General features: G+C 31.5%; 1 protein-coding gene across 1 annotated transcript; it reads left to right on the forward strand.

Annotated features, from left to right (window-relative positions):
- The first annotated feature begins 4,521 nt into the window (after positions 1 to 4,521).
- On the forward strand, positions 4,522 to 17,660 carry LOC125065894. Its single transcript, XM_047673749.1, has 22 exons — positions 4,522 to 4,724; positions 4,834 to 4,997; positions 5,082 to 5,219; positions 5,742 to 5,941; positions 6,104 to 6,239; positions 6,798 to 6,899; positions 7,627 to 7,861; positions 8,076 to 8,178; positions 8,246 to 8,414; positions 8,666 to 8,824; positions 10,140 to 10,192; positions 10,457 to 10,504; positions 10,991 to 11,193; positions 11,334 to 11,497; positions 11,567 to 11,704; positions 12,459 to 12,658; positions 13,552 to 13,687; positions 14,741 to 14,842; positions 15,318 to 15,539; positions 15,660 to 15,760; positions 15,828 to 15,996; positions 16,613 to 17,660. The coding sequence occupies exons 1-22, from the start codon at positions 4,522 to 4,524 to the stop codon at positions 16,777 to 16,779; spliced, it is 3,312 nt and encodes a 1,103-aa protein (XP_047529705.1). The 3' UTR covers positions 16,780 to 17,660.
- Positions 17,661 to 18,400: the final 740 nt, after the last annotated feature.

The raw sequence follows: 18,400 nt of genomic DNA on the forward strand, positions 1-18,400 counted from the left end.
GGTCTTTTTAATAACTTTTCGAGGCGATTATTTCATTCTCATAATCTTAGATTACTACACTCTTTCACTCACACTGACACTCACTCTGACACTCTTTCTAGATATATATCTAGAAAGAGTGTCGCATTACAAAAGAACTAAAACAAACGAACCAACATTATTATCTTGGTATACGTGATATACGCTTGACACTCGCCAAACGTCATAATACTTTACTAGTGTCCGTGTATTTAGTGGCCTAGGGTTTGACATTATTTTGAGACATATAGAGAGATAATCATAGCCCATGAAGTTTTTTTTCTTAAAGTCTACATAATAACACTTTCCACAAGAATGTCCTCCCACAATTTCTTAGTTTAAAAACGGAAATATGTTTGGGATATATTCTTATGTTTGGGATGCGGATAAATTGTAAAATCATATACACACACACTAAAAAAAAACTTAAATACTGTATGTAGTTTTTAGGGACATTTACACTACAATTAGACAATATTTATAAAAAAAATCGTAATATTTCATAAATATCTGTCGTAAACTATAAATTTATGTCTAAACATAGTATTACGACAGCACGCTTGGAACGTTTTAAGCGTAATTTCAGGTTTGCAAAAGTTAATAAAAGTTAGCTTGAAACTCATGTAAGCGTACTTTTAATTTCCATGCCTTATTTATTAATTTTGTCATTCTCATATTTCTTTATATTCACGTATACGTATATATATAGGTGGATTATCGTATATTGATTTTTACAATATTTCATTGGCCACGACAACATCTGTCTTATCCTTCTTGACAACTGCCATTTTTATGTTTTTCTAACGTGACAAAGAGTGATTGACTTCACTGGCCATCCAGAATCAAATCTCAAACTAAGAGATTACAATCAAAGTATTTAATTATCTGACGCTGCGACATATATATATAATGCTCAATTCTTTATAACCTTAAGCATGATGAATTTTACTTGATGCGAATGAGTTGCTTGACAAATTAGAACGAATTTAGAGTTTGCGAATTTGTTTTACAAAAATTCACGAATTGCGTAAAGATGACGATGTCTAATGACATTTTTCTTTATTGCCGAGTACAATGATACACATAATAGGCACACGTATTCTTGGTGATTTTGGGATTTGTACCCGCAATCTTCTGTTCAGTTCACGTTTTGTAACTAATATTTGGCTTATGCGTCGTTTTATACATTCATAGCGCGTGTATAGGAAATTACCATATTGAAAATGGCGATAATTCATACATATCTATATGTTTTATTGTTTATTGTATTCACAACTACATCGCTATCCCACGATTCTAAAAACGTTTGTCAACAACCAATAATAACAACAATGAGAATCAAAATATTATTTATGAAATTGAATGAATTTGAATAAAATCCCATATTAAATGTCACGTTAGGGGTTACAATTATACGTAAAACCACCGGTTGGTAATGTAACTCTTGTATCCGTAAAAGAACCAGTATCTTCACCTTTTTCTTACATGAAATACACAAACAGTCATCTATAAATATACAATCAAATATATTGTATATGGTCTGTATGGTAATCAACGAATACAATTTTTTATTATGTATATTCCTGTATTGTGTAATATGCCTTATCTCCTAAACAAATTTCGGCCAAGGCTGGTCGGTTCAACGGAGGAATATTATAGGGACAATATTATTGGGCATAAAAATATATACGCAAACACAAGATGTGGATTATCCATTTCATTCTGTCAATACAATGGGATGAAAATCTGATAATATTATGTGATCGTAGAGGTTAAGCAGAACCTATCATACACTTTTCGATTATTAAAATAGTTTTGTAATAGAGAGAGCTTCTATTATAAAATTAGTCGTGTATGACGTCATTGATTAATGGACAATAACGGATAGTCAGATAGACGGCTGGCAGGAGCTGGTTGCGAAGAAAGATCAGTGGCGTGCAATTGAAGAGGCCTATGTCCAGCAGTGGACGAATACGGGCTGCTGATGATGAACGGATAGTATGAATTAAAATCGGCAGTTTAATTTTAGAACAGTTTATTTTGTAGATAAATATTTAATTGTATATAGAAAAGAGTACGTATTGAAATCAAACTTCTATGCAAAGACGAGTTTTTATTTACTATTGTCTCAGTCGATTATATTGTTTCGGAGAATAAAGACGTATTTTTTTTTTATTCGTGATATATTTTTTACGTCACGATATAAAAGTTTAAAAGTATCACGCAGATAAACACCGTAAGTTTTTTAAGCCTTAACGAATACCTACTTTCAAAATAAAATTAATACTATTCATCAAAATAAGCGTGAAGCTTAAAAACTAGATCAGTTCAAGTGCTCAGGATTGAATCTGCGAATTCCACATTGCTAGACACCCCGTTTAGGTTGAACTGTTATAGTGTTTTTTTTATTTTTTATTTATTAATATTAATTAATTTAAGCACTCAGATTAACAATAAGAGTAACAATTCATTTATAATAATACTATATACTTGTTTCAACTTAAATCTTACTTTAGTTTTTATTTTAAACAACATTATTTTTTATGTGTCTTATCGGTTTACGTTCGAGAAAAAAATTTACATCGTATTTATAAATAATATTTTATAGTATGATAAGTACAAAAGTAACGCTAGGCTAGCAACGTATTATATATGATGTAAAAAATACAAAAAAAAAATAATTAAAAATGACGTCAAAAATAACAGCAAAGGCCCTTAAAAGTGAAAAATAGTAAATTCTTTATGTACTAAAAGAAATGTACGAAAAGTGTTTTCCAAGCATAAAGATTTTATAAATCCACATATCAATATAAGCAACTTTAATTATTATTAATATTTTTAATTATTAAAATACATAAGTACGTTTGAAATTAGTTAAGTGTCTGTTAAGTTTCGAAGCTTAAATAAAGTTTAGACATGAGTATAAGAATATTAAATTTTTGTTCCATCGTAAAAGAAAATTCTAGAATTTAATGAAATGCCACTTTATACGTCAAGCTTGAGTTGTATTAATCAATTAGAAAACGATTAAATATTATTAATAAATAAATTAAAATTGGTCCACATACATTGTTATCATCAAAGCATATATAAAGTCAATGATAGCGTTCAGTATTAAAAAAAAAATGTGTACAATTAAGTACTGGATAAAGATAATTAGTTTTAGTTATTATGTATTGAATTATTAGATTTGTTAATCTAAAGTTTGTTATTTAGAAATCTCTATTTAAATATATACAATGCAATATTGCTAATATCAGAGTCATATATTAGAGAATATATTTTTTAAATGAAAATATACAAAGTAAATACATAGCTCTGTCTTTCTTTACTCTGATTAACTGCGCTTAAATACATTTAAAAAAAAAAGAAACAGTTACTTTAAGAGTTATTTTATAAGTTCCGATTCAAATATTTTTGTATAGAGTTTAAATATGAATAATCATCGACATAGTTATTTTCCACTAGTTATTTTTAATTTAACTAAGAAATAATGGGTATTTATTTATAACATAAAAAAACGGAATATCATACAAAACTAGTTTAATGATAAGTTTTTGTTTCATTTGTGATAAAATATTTTTCAACATTAATTGACATAATCAATTATGATAATTAGTAAAGCTATTACATGAGAACAAAATATAAACTCACCACAAAACAATATCGCGAAAGAACAAAACGTCATATGCGTCATTGGCTATTAAAATTATAGCGTTTTAAAGATTCATCAAATGGCGTATCACGGTAAATTGGTTTTAAAGATTTGACGTATAAGACACAAAGCGATTCCATTCTGAATAATAGTAGTGCATACTCTGCTTATTTTGCTGTTGAATCATAAGCAACGCTAAAAATTGATAATATATCAATACATGCCATTTATCTCTTTAATGTATAAGTCACTGGAATGGTTCCATGAAATATTTCATAGAAAAAAATTACTTGAATGTTCTATCATGTTACTACGTTACTTGAATATTGTATCATATCCGGTTGTCTCCATGCGTGAATGCCTATGAATGATATTTTTTTTATCTCAGGAGATGAAAGCTGAAAGTCAGAAACTCTATCCAAACCCCAAATAATGAAGTCGTGTGAATAAAAAAGTGAATCGATTTTCAAAAACGATTAAGAACTTATTATTAATTCGTATTTGACGTATGCGTGTTGTTGTGAGCCGAGATGGCCACTGGGCCATATATAACGCGGTTATAACGCGTGTATCTTAACCGATGATTTCGGGTTCAAACCCAGGCAGGCACCACTGAAATTTCATGTGCTTAATTTGTGTTTATAATTCATCTCGTGCTCGGCGGTGAAGGAAAACATCGTGAGGAAACCTGCATGTGTCTAATTTCAACGAAATTCTGCCACATGTGTATTCCGCCAACCCGCATTGGAGCAGCGTGGTGGAATATGCTCCAAACCTTCTCCTCAAAGGGAGAGGAGGCCTTTATCCCAGCAGTGGGACATTTACGGACTGCTATCTTTAATTTTCAGATGATTTATATTTTAATATGGACCGCCGTTCTTCTGGCGGTTCTGACTCTATACTTCCGGCAAACGTACTCCAGGTTCAGTAAGTATGGCGTGAAAAATATGAAGGTGGTTCCCTTCTTTGGCAATATGACGAGGATGGCATTCCAGATGGACCATTTGGCTGAACAATTTGATAAAATATACAAAGCCTTCCCGGACGAAAGGTAAGATAATAATCAGACGTCTTAAAATATATTAATATTTATTTATAAACTCATTTTTATTATTATAGTTTTTTTTTTTAAATAATTAAGACATAGCGTCATGTTTAAGGTTCGTTGGAAGATTTGAGTTCTCAAAACCTACGTTATTTATACATGACCTTGAGCTGGTTAAGAAGATAACAATTAAAGATTTCGATTATTTCCTCGACCATCGCGGATTTACAGATGAAAAAGTTGAGCCTCTGTTCGGAAGAAATCTCTTTTCATTAAAAGGTTTGATTCTCTTTTCATTAAATGGTTTAAAATAAAATTTGCAAAATTAAACGCAGTTAATCCTATATTATTATGTATACATAGGTCAGGAATGGAAAGATATGCGTTCAACTTTGAGCCCAGCGTTCACGAGCTCGAAGATAAAACTAATGGTACCATTCATGGTGGAAGTAGGTGAACAAATGATAAGAACGTTAAAGAAGAAGATCAGAGAATCAGACGGTACGTTGATGAAATTAAATCTAGTTCAGTTAAATATCACAAAACCCCCGTATTCTCACTAGATCACTATCTCTCGTCTCATCGGATTATAAGAGAGAGGAAATATAGAGAAGATTTGTGTTAACTCATATATCTGTACTGTGTTATATCTCCTGCGCCGTCTAGCCCAGCAGTGGGAAATTTTGAAGAGCCTGCAAAATTTCCCACTGCTCCTCTCCTTTTGAGGAGAAAGTTTGGAGTATATTCCACCACGCTGCTCCAATGCGTCTTGGTGGATACATATGTGGCAGAATTTCGTTAAAATTAGACACATGCAGGTTTCCTCACGAGATTAATTATAAACATAAATTAAGCACATGAAAATTCAGTGGTGCTTGCCTGGGTTTGAACCCGCAATCATCTGTTAAGATGCACGCGATCTAACCACTGTGGCATCTCGGCTCTATCAATTTAAAATATGTGACTGAGAATTTGCGCGTAATGATAATCTTGTTAACTTAATATTTTTATTTAACGTAACAGGTTACATCGATGTGGATTGCAAGGATTTGACATCGCGTTTTGCTACTGATGTGATCGCGTCCTGTGCGTTTGGCCTAAAAGTCGACTCACAAACGGAAAAAGAAAATCAGTTCTATTTGATGGGCAAAGCCGCTTCTACTATCAAATTCCGACAATTGTTTCTTTTTTTCGCGTTGTCTGCTTGTCCGTCTCTTATTAAGGTGTGCCTCTAAGCCATACGTGAAATTTATAATTTTTTATTGCTCTCTATTAGACAGAGACTTGCTCTTCTCTTGAGAATCTTTGGAAAGTCCGAGCAAAGTAATCAATATATTATTATAAGTGGCGTTCAAATTAATTTACATGTAAATGACTTTTTTTAGATATTAAAATTAACGATGTTTTCGAACAAAACTAGAGATTTCTTCATCGACCTGGTACTAAATACAATGAAGGACAGAGAAGCTCGTGGCATTTTTAGGCCTGATATGATCCATCTGCTTATGGAGGCTAAGAAAGGTGACTATTATTTTTCATGCGATCATCTTTTGTTCTTCATATACATTTTAGTATAAAACATTATTCTAATTATCAAAACGGTTTTGTTTGTGTGAGACATCTATTCGAACCTCTTGAGGGTTAGATACATATACGTATACGATAGATACGTGTACAGAGCAGCAATCTACATGAGGTTCTCTAACGCCGTCATGCCCCATCTCTTCTCTTGCCTGTTTCTGTCTTTTTAATATATGATAATTTAATTCAACAATATCAGTATATGTATATTAGTAAGCAGACTCGGGCTAACATTTTTATATATTATTAGGACCGAACGAGCAACAACAAATACATTCCTCGAAGTTTCAAAAATAAATTATGGTGTTATTATGTAATGTTCTAAGAATGATAATAACATTTTATCATTAATAAGTAACAATCTTTGTATAAGTCTAAGCAAATCAATTTTTTTGGATTTTTTTTTGGAATTTATTGGAAAGACCAAGATTTTTAATTTAAAATATTATATATTACGCTCGATAATGATGTGTTGTACTGATTTTTTATCCTTAACAGGTAAATTATCGCACGATGAAAATGGTAGCGACGACAGTTACCAAGACACTGGGTTTGCTACTGTTGAAGAATCGTCTACCGGCAAGAGATCTATCGACAGAGGTGTGTATTTCATTACCATGTACGCTCATTTGCGCCTGAGTTCAATTTTTGAAATATATACTTGGTGGTAGGGCTACTAAGGCGATTAGGGCACTCATTAGATATTCTACTGCCAAATAGCAATACTAAGTACCGTTGTCTTTCGGTTTATTGGGTGAGTAAGCCAGTGTAACGACTCTTTCCTTATAGGCGCATTGGCGATGGAAGGAATGGTTTATATTTCTTATAGCGCCATTATATATGGTTGTTACCACTTACCATCTGACGCCCCATTTTCCCGTCCACCTGTGTATAAATTTATCAAAATAGAGAATTTTACGATCAGTGAGGTTTGAAGTAAGTTATAGAATAATGCTGCACAGGTATAAGCAAGACATGCGATTACGCAGCAATTTAGAATTAGTTAAGTTAAGCGAGTTTATTGTATGTATATTATTGTTGCAATTCAATGCTATTTTAAAATATATTCCGAGTTATCCCAGACATAAAATAAGTCAGACTTGAGCGTTATTATCCCTTTGTGTACCACTATTTATTCATATATTTAATTTCTATACTTGTAATAAGCATAAGTGATGTCTGGACAAGCGCCCTGTTTTTCTAAATATACTAGATTTGATATTAAACCGAAAACTTTCAATGCGGAGGGCATTCATCTCGTTATAACTACTGAACCACTGAATATATTTTGCCTACATGATTAATATGTTATATTCTTCATCACCAGCGTGGTCTGATATCGATCTCGTTGCCCAAGCTGTCTTGTTCTTCATCGGAGGCTTCGAAACAATATCAATATCAATGTCTTTTGCGCTGCGTGAATTGGCCCTCCATCCTGAGGTACAAGAACGACTCGCAAAAGAGATCAGGGAACATCATGCCAAAAATGGGGGAAAATTGAACTTTAATTCCATACAGAATATGACGTATATGGATATGGTGACTTCAGGTAAGTTTCAATTATAAGTGCCTTCCAAATTAGTTACAAATTTTTTTGGGAACTATTAAAGGGCGTTAGGTTAGGTTTAAACGTAAAGGTAAACACCATACAATCGATTTATAGGAAACTTAAAGATGGCTTAAAACGAATCCCTACCTTACTTAAGTCAAATCCCCATATCGCTTTTGAGATCTAAAGATAAAAAAAAAAATAACTCATGATATTTTGAATTTTACAGAAGTACTCCGCCTTTGGCCACCAGGTATAGGCTTGGAAAGGGTTTGTGCGAAAGATTACAACATGGGAAAACCTAATGACAAAGCTGAAAAGGATTTTATTGTAAGTTATGAAATTGACAACTATGATTGATTCTGTTACATTTAAAATTTATTTGAAATATTTCCAGATGCGAAAAGGAGAGCTTCTTTGGATTCCAGTGTGGTGTTACCACTATGACCCTAAATACTTTCCTAATCCTAATAAATTCGACCCGGAACGTTTCTCTAACGAAAATAAGCATAAAATCAATCCCATGGCCTACTTGCCTTTCGGTCTTGGACCCAGGAATTGTATTGGTAAGAAATATTTAAAATCATTATTTAATGTCTATAAACTATAATATTTAATGTGTATATAAATTACATATAAGTAAATAGTAGGCAAAGGTTACTTCTGTATATACATATCTAAGAACTATGAAAACTATTGATATATTCAACTAGTATTAGCAAACTAGTTTATTGAAATTTATGAAATATTTATTTACCAATAATTAATATACCATAACAATAAAATTTTAATTTATTATTCTCTTGTAATTTTTCAGGATCAAGATTTGCTCTGTGTGAAATGAAGGCTCTGTTATATCAAATTCTACTGCACATCGAAGTCTCCCCATCAGAAAAGACCGTTCTCTCCAGAAAGTTAGCTACAAATTCATTTAACATAAGACTTGCAGGCGGCTATTGGTTTAGATTCAAAATCCGCGACTGAGATTTTACGACACCATTACACGTTTTTTTTTTATTTGTGTCTCCATGAATTTCCTTGCTCAAGTAGTAATTATACTCAAAGTTAATATAAAAAATAACATCACAAGCTTTATTTAGATATGATCCCTTTTCTCACGCAGATGTTGTATTTAGCCCTAGACAAGTTTGAAATAAAGAAAATATTTCTAAAATTCGTAGTTGTAAAAAGACATTTATCGCGTGATAATTTTTAGTGTTATCTATGTTATATACCTATAAGTAAAATCGTTTCTTATGTTTAAATTACTTGAAATTTAACGAGTTAGCTAGCTCGCAATACAAGCAATCAAAAATTTGGTACAATATTTAAAATATTATCTTTTTTAATTCAGCTTAGGCACAGAGCCTGTCAAAATCGTCCACAGTTTATATAATTCGTCACAAACGCGATGTCTGTTTGCAAACGCTCGCTGGAACGTGAAATGCCGAAGGCAAATTGTAAAATGCATCGTCGTTTTGTGATAGTCCATGAAACCCAAATAACGTTTCGGATAGCGTTTACAAAATGCAGCGGCAAATTTTATGAACTAGTTCTATTTTCTAATACCTGTGGCGCTGTTAATCAAAACTATTAAAATCATGGCCTTAACTCCTATGATAGAGAAAAAATTGAAAATTTTAAAACCGTCGGCAGAGAAGATAATGTATCAGGCTGTAAACTCCTTAAACTAAAAACTCGCTGTCTAGGAAAAATGGCGTTTGACGGACTCCAGACAGTGTAGATAAGGCTAATTTTTCCTGTCTTGACTGATACAAACAAAAACTTTCCAATACAGATTTTAGCTTTACATTAAATTTAATCAATTTAAAAGCCGGCGTCTAAAGTGGAAAATTTTTAAACAACATTAAAATCAGGACCTTAAACAAGTAGGCTTTTACGAGCTTTTGCATCATAAGATAAGTTTGTTTTTTTTAAATGAAGTACATCACTAACTACGTAATGTAGTTGGAAATGTACTGATACACTTTTTAAGCTTTCTGATTATCGTGTTTGTCACAGGAGTTTTCTAACACTGAGTACTACTAACGATAAGAAAGCCTAATAACCGTTATTAGTTTGACCCGGGACTGGGGCCATAGTAGACCAAGAGACAATTAATTTCTATATAGTATAAAGATAGACCTAAATATGTACCAATAATTTTAAGAGCTTATAGTCACTTTTGTGTATAACTTTTTAATTGCGAAATAAATTCCTAATGTTTACTTACAAAATAAACTGCCATTAAACCCAATTATTGAGTTGTATTTATTCAACCCATCGTGTAGTTTTCACCGATCAACCAATTTCAAAAGCAACGAATCACATAATAATTGTACAAGTATGTTGACTAAGTTCTGTGTTTGTATCTAATTGATTTTTGTTTAAACAACATTATAAATGTATATTTGTCTCAGTTGATTGTATTGTATCAGTGAATAAGCACGTGTTATTTAATCGTAATATATTGTTTTTTACGATACGAACTACCTAACACAAAGAGAGACGTCGTAAGTATTTTATTTTAAAACGTATAATCATTTCATTTACTTGGTGCTGGGGCTTTGTGCAAGCCCGTCTGGTTAGGTACCACCCATCAGATATTCTACCGCCAAATAACAGTACTCTGTATTGTTGTGTTCCGGTTAGAAGGGTGAGTGAGCCAGTGTAATCACAAGCACAAGGGACATAACATCTTAGTTCCCGAGGTTGGTGGCGCATAGGCGATGGAAGGAATGGTTAATATTTCTAACAGCGCCTCTGTCTATGGGCGATGGTGACCACTTACCATCAGATGGCCCATATGCTCGTCCGCCAACCAATGACATAAAAAAAAATTAATATCCCCAAAAAAATGTGAACTCGTATATAGTTTTAAGATGTCAGAAGATGAAAATTTGAGTCGGTTATATTTTTTATTTACCAGATCATACCTACACCGTGCATTCCTCAGTGTTACAGTTTACCTTTCAGTACGAGTGGGTCAATTTTACACCTAATTTAAACCAATTTTACCCAAAACCCACCCACCTATTTAGCTAACAATTTAGACTATTTTTGTTAATGATAATTATATTTAAAAAAAATTACTTTGTGACTTATAATAATTGTTTACACTTAAGCTTTATTTAAATTTCAGATGATATATATTTTAATATGGAGCGCCGTGTTACTCGCTGTTCTGGCTCTATACTTCCGGAAAACGTACTCGAGGTTTAAAGACTGTGGCGTGAAACATATTGAGGTGGTGCCCTTCTTTGGCAATATGACGAGAGTGGCTTTTCGGATGGACCATTTTACTGAAAACTTTGATAAAACATACAAAGCTTTTCCTAAAGAAAGGTTTGATAATGAGACACGTTCAAATGTTTTTATAATTATATTTACAAAGGATTTCCCTTTCGTACGCTCATTTTAATGATTACAGGAATTTCAGAAATATATCTTTTGAGATATAATTTATAAATGTCGTCATGTTTAAGGTTCGTTGGAAGATATGAGTTCACGAGGCCTACGATATTTATACAAGACCTTGAGTTGGTTAAGAAGGTAACAGTTAAAGATTTCGAATACTTCCTCGACCATCGCGGATTTACAGATGAAAAAGTTGAGCCTCTGTTTGGACGAAATCTCTTTTCATTGAAAGGTTTGAGTCTAATTTGTAAATACATTTTGACACTTTTGATTTATTTAATCCAATATAATGTATGAATAGGTCAGGAATGGAAAGACATGCGTTCAACTTTGAGCCCGGCGTTCACGAGCTCGAAGATAAAATTAATGGTGCCCTTTATGGAGGAAGTGGGTGAGCAAATGGTAAGAAATTTGAAGAAGAAGATCGAAGAATGGGAAGGTAAGTTGATGAAATGAAATCTACTCTAGAGCTAAATATTATAAATAAACAGGAGCAAATGTTTGTCATTCAGAATGTTTTAAAACATTCAATCAATTTTATGGTTGATACTTTATTCAAAAATTCCTAGAACTTAATGTAATCAAGTCGTTACGTTTTTATATTTTAATATTGACATCGGTAAGCATAATAACTTCCCAGAATTCGAATAACAACTATTGAATAAAGTTTAAAAAATCTCAGATACATCAATCATCATTAGTGTTCAAATCGTGTTCCGTTTTTGCGTGTGGGTTGCCTACACTATCATACTTATAATATTAATAATTTATTTATTCAAATAGCAGAGAATAAATTAAAAACTAACAACACCCATCTTATGTTAATCAAAAAATTAAATATATTGACGAATATATTAAATACTACCTACTGCTACTGGAGTATAAACATTACAGTAGTAGTTTACCTTTAAACTTACGACTAGCATTTATGCTTAGGATTCAACAGCGGCTAACCCACACCTAAGGATGTCCATATTTTTCGTATCGAGCAATATTACGTAACAGTTGATATTCGCTTTAGTAATAGTATCAAAACTGTAACCCAATAAAATATTTAGTTCATCTTTCTTAAGTACCATGTTTAATGTATTTTTTATTTAGTACTAAATAACATATAACATTTCGATAATTCGACTAAGAAACTGCACAAAACGACGATCGTGATAGTATAATATTTTTATTTAATGTAACAGGCTTCATCGAAGTGGATTGCAAGGATCTGACATCACGCTTTGCTACTGATGTGATCGCGTCCTGTGCATTTGGTCTAAAGGTCGACTCACAGACTGAAAAGAAAAATAAGTTCTATGAAATGGGCAAATCAGCTTCTACTTTCAAACTCCGACAAATGTTGCTTTTCTTCACGTTGTCTGCTTGTCCATTTCTTGTGAAGGTCTGTTCATAATTTCTATAATTTACAACTTTAAATTACAAAATTTTTATATGTTGTTCCTACAGTGCGTCGAAAATAATACTTGATAAATAGCTGGATTGTAATCCACAATCAAATTTTCTAATCTAATTTTAGGTTCATACCATTATTCTGGTAATCCGTGGTAGCTCACCACATAATAACATGTGGCTTATATTTGACTTTCAGTAACACTCGTCTTAATCTTAAATGAGCGTTTACACCTTCGCGATTACTAACAAATATATGTTTGATAAGAATTGGTTTTATTTCCTCTAAAAAAATCGCTTCGTAGTGTAAGGCTAACGTTAAAATGCTTTGTGTTTTTGTTGCTAAGAACCTTATTCAGCCTAATACTGACATTATATTTATTATTGGCGATTAAACAACATAATTTTGTTTGAGTTAGAAGTTTATATCTTAATAATTGCTTTATAAGTAGTAAATTAAACACTTAACGTTCCTTGCCTAGTTTAAAGAGCTCTCTATTATATTGAATCACAAGACGTTAAGTATCTTTGTTGTATCTATGATAAATTTGAGTGGGTGAAGTATCTTAACATATGTGTTTGATTGCTTTAGAAATCTATAATAAGGAAATAATGACAAGAAACTCATACCTTATGGTTCGATATTGCGTTTGCAAAATATCTTCAAAATAATGCAATAGTTTAGAATTTGATTTAGTTGATTATAATCCGAATTTCAAGTATTAATATTCGAAGTGAACCCTTTCTACTTTATTTAATTATGATAAATGTCAATATAACATACAGACAATTAATTAACGTATGATTATTTTAAATAGTCCTTGGATACATTTTTTGTATGTTTGTTATTTTATACTTAATCTTGATTGGTTGTTTTTTTTCCAGATATTTAAAATAACGCTATTTTCGAACGAAACTAAAGATTTCTTTATAGATCTGGTGCTTAACACAATGAAAGACAGAGATGCTCGTAGCATTATCAGACCTGACATGATTCATCTACTCATGGAAGCTAAAAAGGGTAATGATGATATAGATTTATTAATAAGACATATTCATAACAATTAAACGTGTGTCTTCTCCATCCTACGTGACATTGGCGAAATAGTCTGTGCCCTGTGGCACAACTAAAAGCCATTAAACTAAGAATTGAATTGAGTTGAAAGTCTTATGCCTTTAGGCAGCCTTTCCCTCTCTTTCTCTTTCTGTCTATCTCTTTAAAGTAAATACAGTTTCATCTAACATAATTTTTTATTTCATTTATTATACACAAAAGTGTTGTCAGTCTGTTAAATACATGATATATAACGAAAACCACTTCGTTCCAGTGTGTGTCCCACGTCACATCTGTTTTTTTGATGTAGATCGCCTTTTGTTTTGGGATTAAGAGTTGTATGCCGTGGTCTCGAACGACATGATGCCGATTACATTTATCACTTATATATATTATACCTATTGAGTGGCTTGTCATAAAACAACAAACAACTTGAGATAACATTAATTATGTTATTTCTTTATTATTCAATGTTTTGAAATTGGTGATAATATTTTATTATTTATATAACATTGAAAATAACATTATAATATTTGAACATCGAATCATGGCTTTTTATTATATATATTTTTTTTAAAGAACGCGATGGACTATGTTAAACCAAGAATATATATAATATAGATAATACATATAGATTTAGTAGACAGAAAGGCAGATCCCTATAAATGGGTATTTGAAGAGAAATCATATACATGGTGCTTTTTTTCAAAACCTTAAATTGAAATGAAACACAGAAAAATTGTTTTTATGATGGAGCATAAACAATTGTCTTTATTTGGTTCGGGCAGTGGTTGTCGTGGCTGATACGTTCGTGGTAATCTTGTAGGTCTTACTTAGGTCTTTACTTAGGTAAACTTGAAAGAAGCCGTTGTGGAATAAAAAAAATAATTAAAGTCTAAGCAAATCAAACATTCATAGACAAGATCGAAGATATTTCCGCTACTGGTTACTGTTACTTATTATAATATGAATTTGATAATATTGTGCTGATGTACTTTGTTATTGTTTTGCTTTTAATAGGTCGATTGTCGCACGAAGAAAAAGGTAGCGGTGACAATTACCAAGATACTGGATTTGCTACTGTTGAAGAATCGTCCATTGGCAAGAAAACTATTGATAGAGGTTTGTTTTTTACCATATCGCTGCCTTGCGCATCAAAAATTAAAAAAAAAAAAAAATATTATATCAATCAAATATAAATGTTCGAAAATCTTTTTCAATTAAAACCTATTTTTTTCATAACTTACAAACAAAATACAAATGTAGGTACAAAATGACTATAATATATGTACCATGATAGGTAGAGTTTATTTTTAGTTTTTCGTTTTCTATGGTAGACTGGTGTTTCATGAAACAAAAGTTTTTGTAAGATCATACTTAAATGTAATTAATGTAATGACTTTGACGGCTCGCTACTCAAAAATAATCGGTCACTGATGTACAATAATGATTTTTTAATTTTTCTTGTGTAATTAAATTATGTCTTCGAATTGTAGTCCGAAGATTCAATTTAATTATTTCATCCTCTCGTTATAAATACTGAACTACTAAATGTATTTTGTCTACATGATTAAAATATTATATTCTTCATCACCAGCGTGGTCTGACATCGATCTCGTTGCCCAAGCTGTCTTGTTCTTCATCGGAGGCTTCGAAACAGTATCAACTGCGATGTCATTTGCAATGCGCGAATTGGCCCTTCATCCTGAGGTCCAAGATCGACTTGCAAAAGAGATCAGGGAACATCATGCCAAACATGGCGGAAAATTAAACTTTAATTCCATACAGAATATGACATATATGGACATGGTCATTTCAGGTAATGTTCCTGATAACTTAAAGATGTCCCAATTTTCTAAGGGTTTTCTAAAGAACATCGGAAATAAAATTGGTAAATATCAAAATTAAGCTTTCATATACAAATATTTTAATTTTTCAGAAGTACTCAGACTTTGGCCACCAGCAATAGCCTTAGATAGGATTTGTACGAAAGATTACAATATGGGAAAACCTAATGACAACGCTGAAAAAGATTTTATAGTGAGTTTTCTACTTAATCTTTATGATTTAATGTGTTACATTAAAAGTAATTTATATATAATTCCAGATGCGAAAAGGAGAGGTTCTTTGGATTCCAGTATGGTGTTTCCATCATGATCCTAAATACTTTCCTAATCCTTATAAATTCGATCCGGAACGTTTTTCAAACGAAAACAAGCATAAAATCAATCCAATGGCTTACATGCCTTTCGGTCTTGGACCCAGGAACTGTATTGGTAAGACATATCTATTACTATGTTATTTAAGATTTTACCAACTAACGACACGTATAAAAGTTAAGTATCCACGAAATAGATTACAAGCGATGAAGAAATAAGATACTTTGTGTTCGAATTTTAAATTCTTTCTATTATACTATGGTGTAAGATTTTAACGACTTACTCCAACAATTGCAGTAAGGTATTCGCCAAAATGGTAATATAGAGAAAATGAGATTTAATTCTTACAATTTTCTCTAGACTTATCTCAATTAACTGAACTTATTTCTTTCCTCTTCTCTGCACACCTTTGTTTTGGTGTATATCTGGCTTATAAGTGTACCGATTTTAACAAATTAGATACTTAAATACTTAAAATTAAGGTTTAGGTAGGTATTACCCACTTATTATATACTCTATCGCCAAACTAAAGTAGTATTGTTGTGTTCCGAATTGAGAGTTAATTAAGCTAATATCACTACTGACACTAGGAAAATAGGATTTTGTAAGGAATGGTTAATATTTCTATGAGCGAAGATAATAAATTGCAATCAGATCTAAACAAAAATTTGCCCGTCTGCCTATTATATAAATAAAAACAATTAAAATTTTGTATATTATTTTTATTTTACAGGATCGAGATTTGCTCTATGTGAAATAAAGGCCCTGTTATATCAAATTCTTCTGCATATTGAAATATATCCATCAGAGAAAACCGTCTTCTCTAGAAAGTGTGCTAATGATTCCTTCAACATAAGACTCGCTGGCGGCTATTGGTTTAGATTTAAAATTCGTAAATGAGATTTTATGACACCATCAACGTATTTTATTATTATAATTTTTACTTTAAATTGCTTTTATTAATATTTACATCAGAATTCTATGCGAAGCCATCACAACATAGGCCCAACATTAACCATACCATAATAATAAATGTTATATATTATTGCTACGGTCAGAATCACTTTGCCAAATGTCGAAGGTTTAGCGAAATGTCATGTTGTCTCCTAAGGTACATAATTACATTAAACTCAAAGTAGTCAATAGCCAAAAATTTCAAAGTTAAAGGTCAATTAAGCTAGTCATCAAAATGAAAACAAAAGACACGACACGAGAGATATGATTACACGATAAAAAATTGATAAGTACTCAAAATAAATTAGTTACCTGTTTTTCGTAAAAAAAGTTGATTCAATAATCACCATCTTTGATTGCAGTTGTTCCGGGATGGTTATAAATATATGGATACAGTTTCGAGGCAAATTGTAAAATGTCTAGTCGTTTTGTTTGATAGTCCATGAAACCCATATAATGATTCAGATACCGTTTACGGAATGCAGCGGAAAATTTTAGGAACTAGTTCCATTTTATGCCACCTGAAATAGCATAAAATAATGCAAGCCTTGTTTGAAAATAATGTTTTAATACAAAAATGTATCGAAAAATATTTAATTATATTTACTCGTGATAAACAGATTATTTGTGAAACTATGAAAAACAACTAACAAGGAAAAGTGAATAACCGTAGATTAAGTGTTTAAAGTTACATGGTACGGAAAAACTGCTAAGCTGTCGGAAAATGACGTTCGACGTTTCTGAACAGAGTAAATAGTTTTTTCTTACTTTGACTGACACTTACTTCAAAAATAATTGATAGGTACCGTGTTGTATAAAATGTATGTAACTTAAATATAACCTATATAATTATTAATAATTATATTTATATAACTGTAATGATAATATTAATATTGTACATATAAACTTTTGTTCTGCGTCGGTTGTTATAAAACATTATTTCTAATTTTGGCAGTCAATAAGTGATTGAATAGTTCATGTATTATAAAAATTTGGATAAGCTTTCTAACAAAACAAATTGAACATCCAATTTTGTAGTTAAAATAACTCAATGATTTTAATTGTTCGACCAAGTGTTTAATTCCAGCTGAAGCCTTATTAACTAGGTACTAACCTAACGAGGCAGTCAAAAGTAATAAAGTATTATGAACGGATTTCCTCTTGTTTCATTTAATCCTCTATCACTTTGGGCTTAAATAACAGTACCTCTTATTCCCTCATATTATAATACATGATCCACAACAGTAGGAATAAACCTAGTAAACATATCGGGTGACCAATTTGACAGTCTGCCATACCTTACACAAAACAAAAAAAAAAACAAATACTCAGTCGAAACGATTAAAATTTTTAAAAACACTTTTTATACAGAGACTTAATATATCAGAGATAGCTGTGTTTGAATATATTAAATTGGCTATTTAAATTACTTGATTACAAAATAAATATTTATTTTTAAATGTATTTATCAATTATATTAATTGCGTTGTTTTGAAACGTTATCTGATATTATGAATGTTGACATAATATTAGCAAATACCGTCGGACTACAAAACTGAAACGGCCT

The sequence above is a fragment of the Vanessa atalanta genome, chromosome 8, assembly GCF_905147765.1.
Source record: "Vanessa atalanta chromosome 8, ilVanAtal1.2, whole genome shotgun sequence".
In the NCBI taxonomy this organism is placed as follows: Eukaryota; Metazoa; Arthropoda; class Insecta; order Lepidoptera; family Nymphalidae; genus Vanessa; species Vanessa atalanta.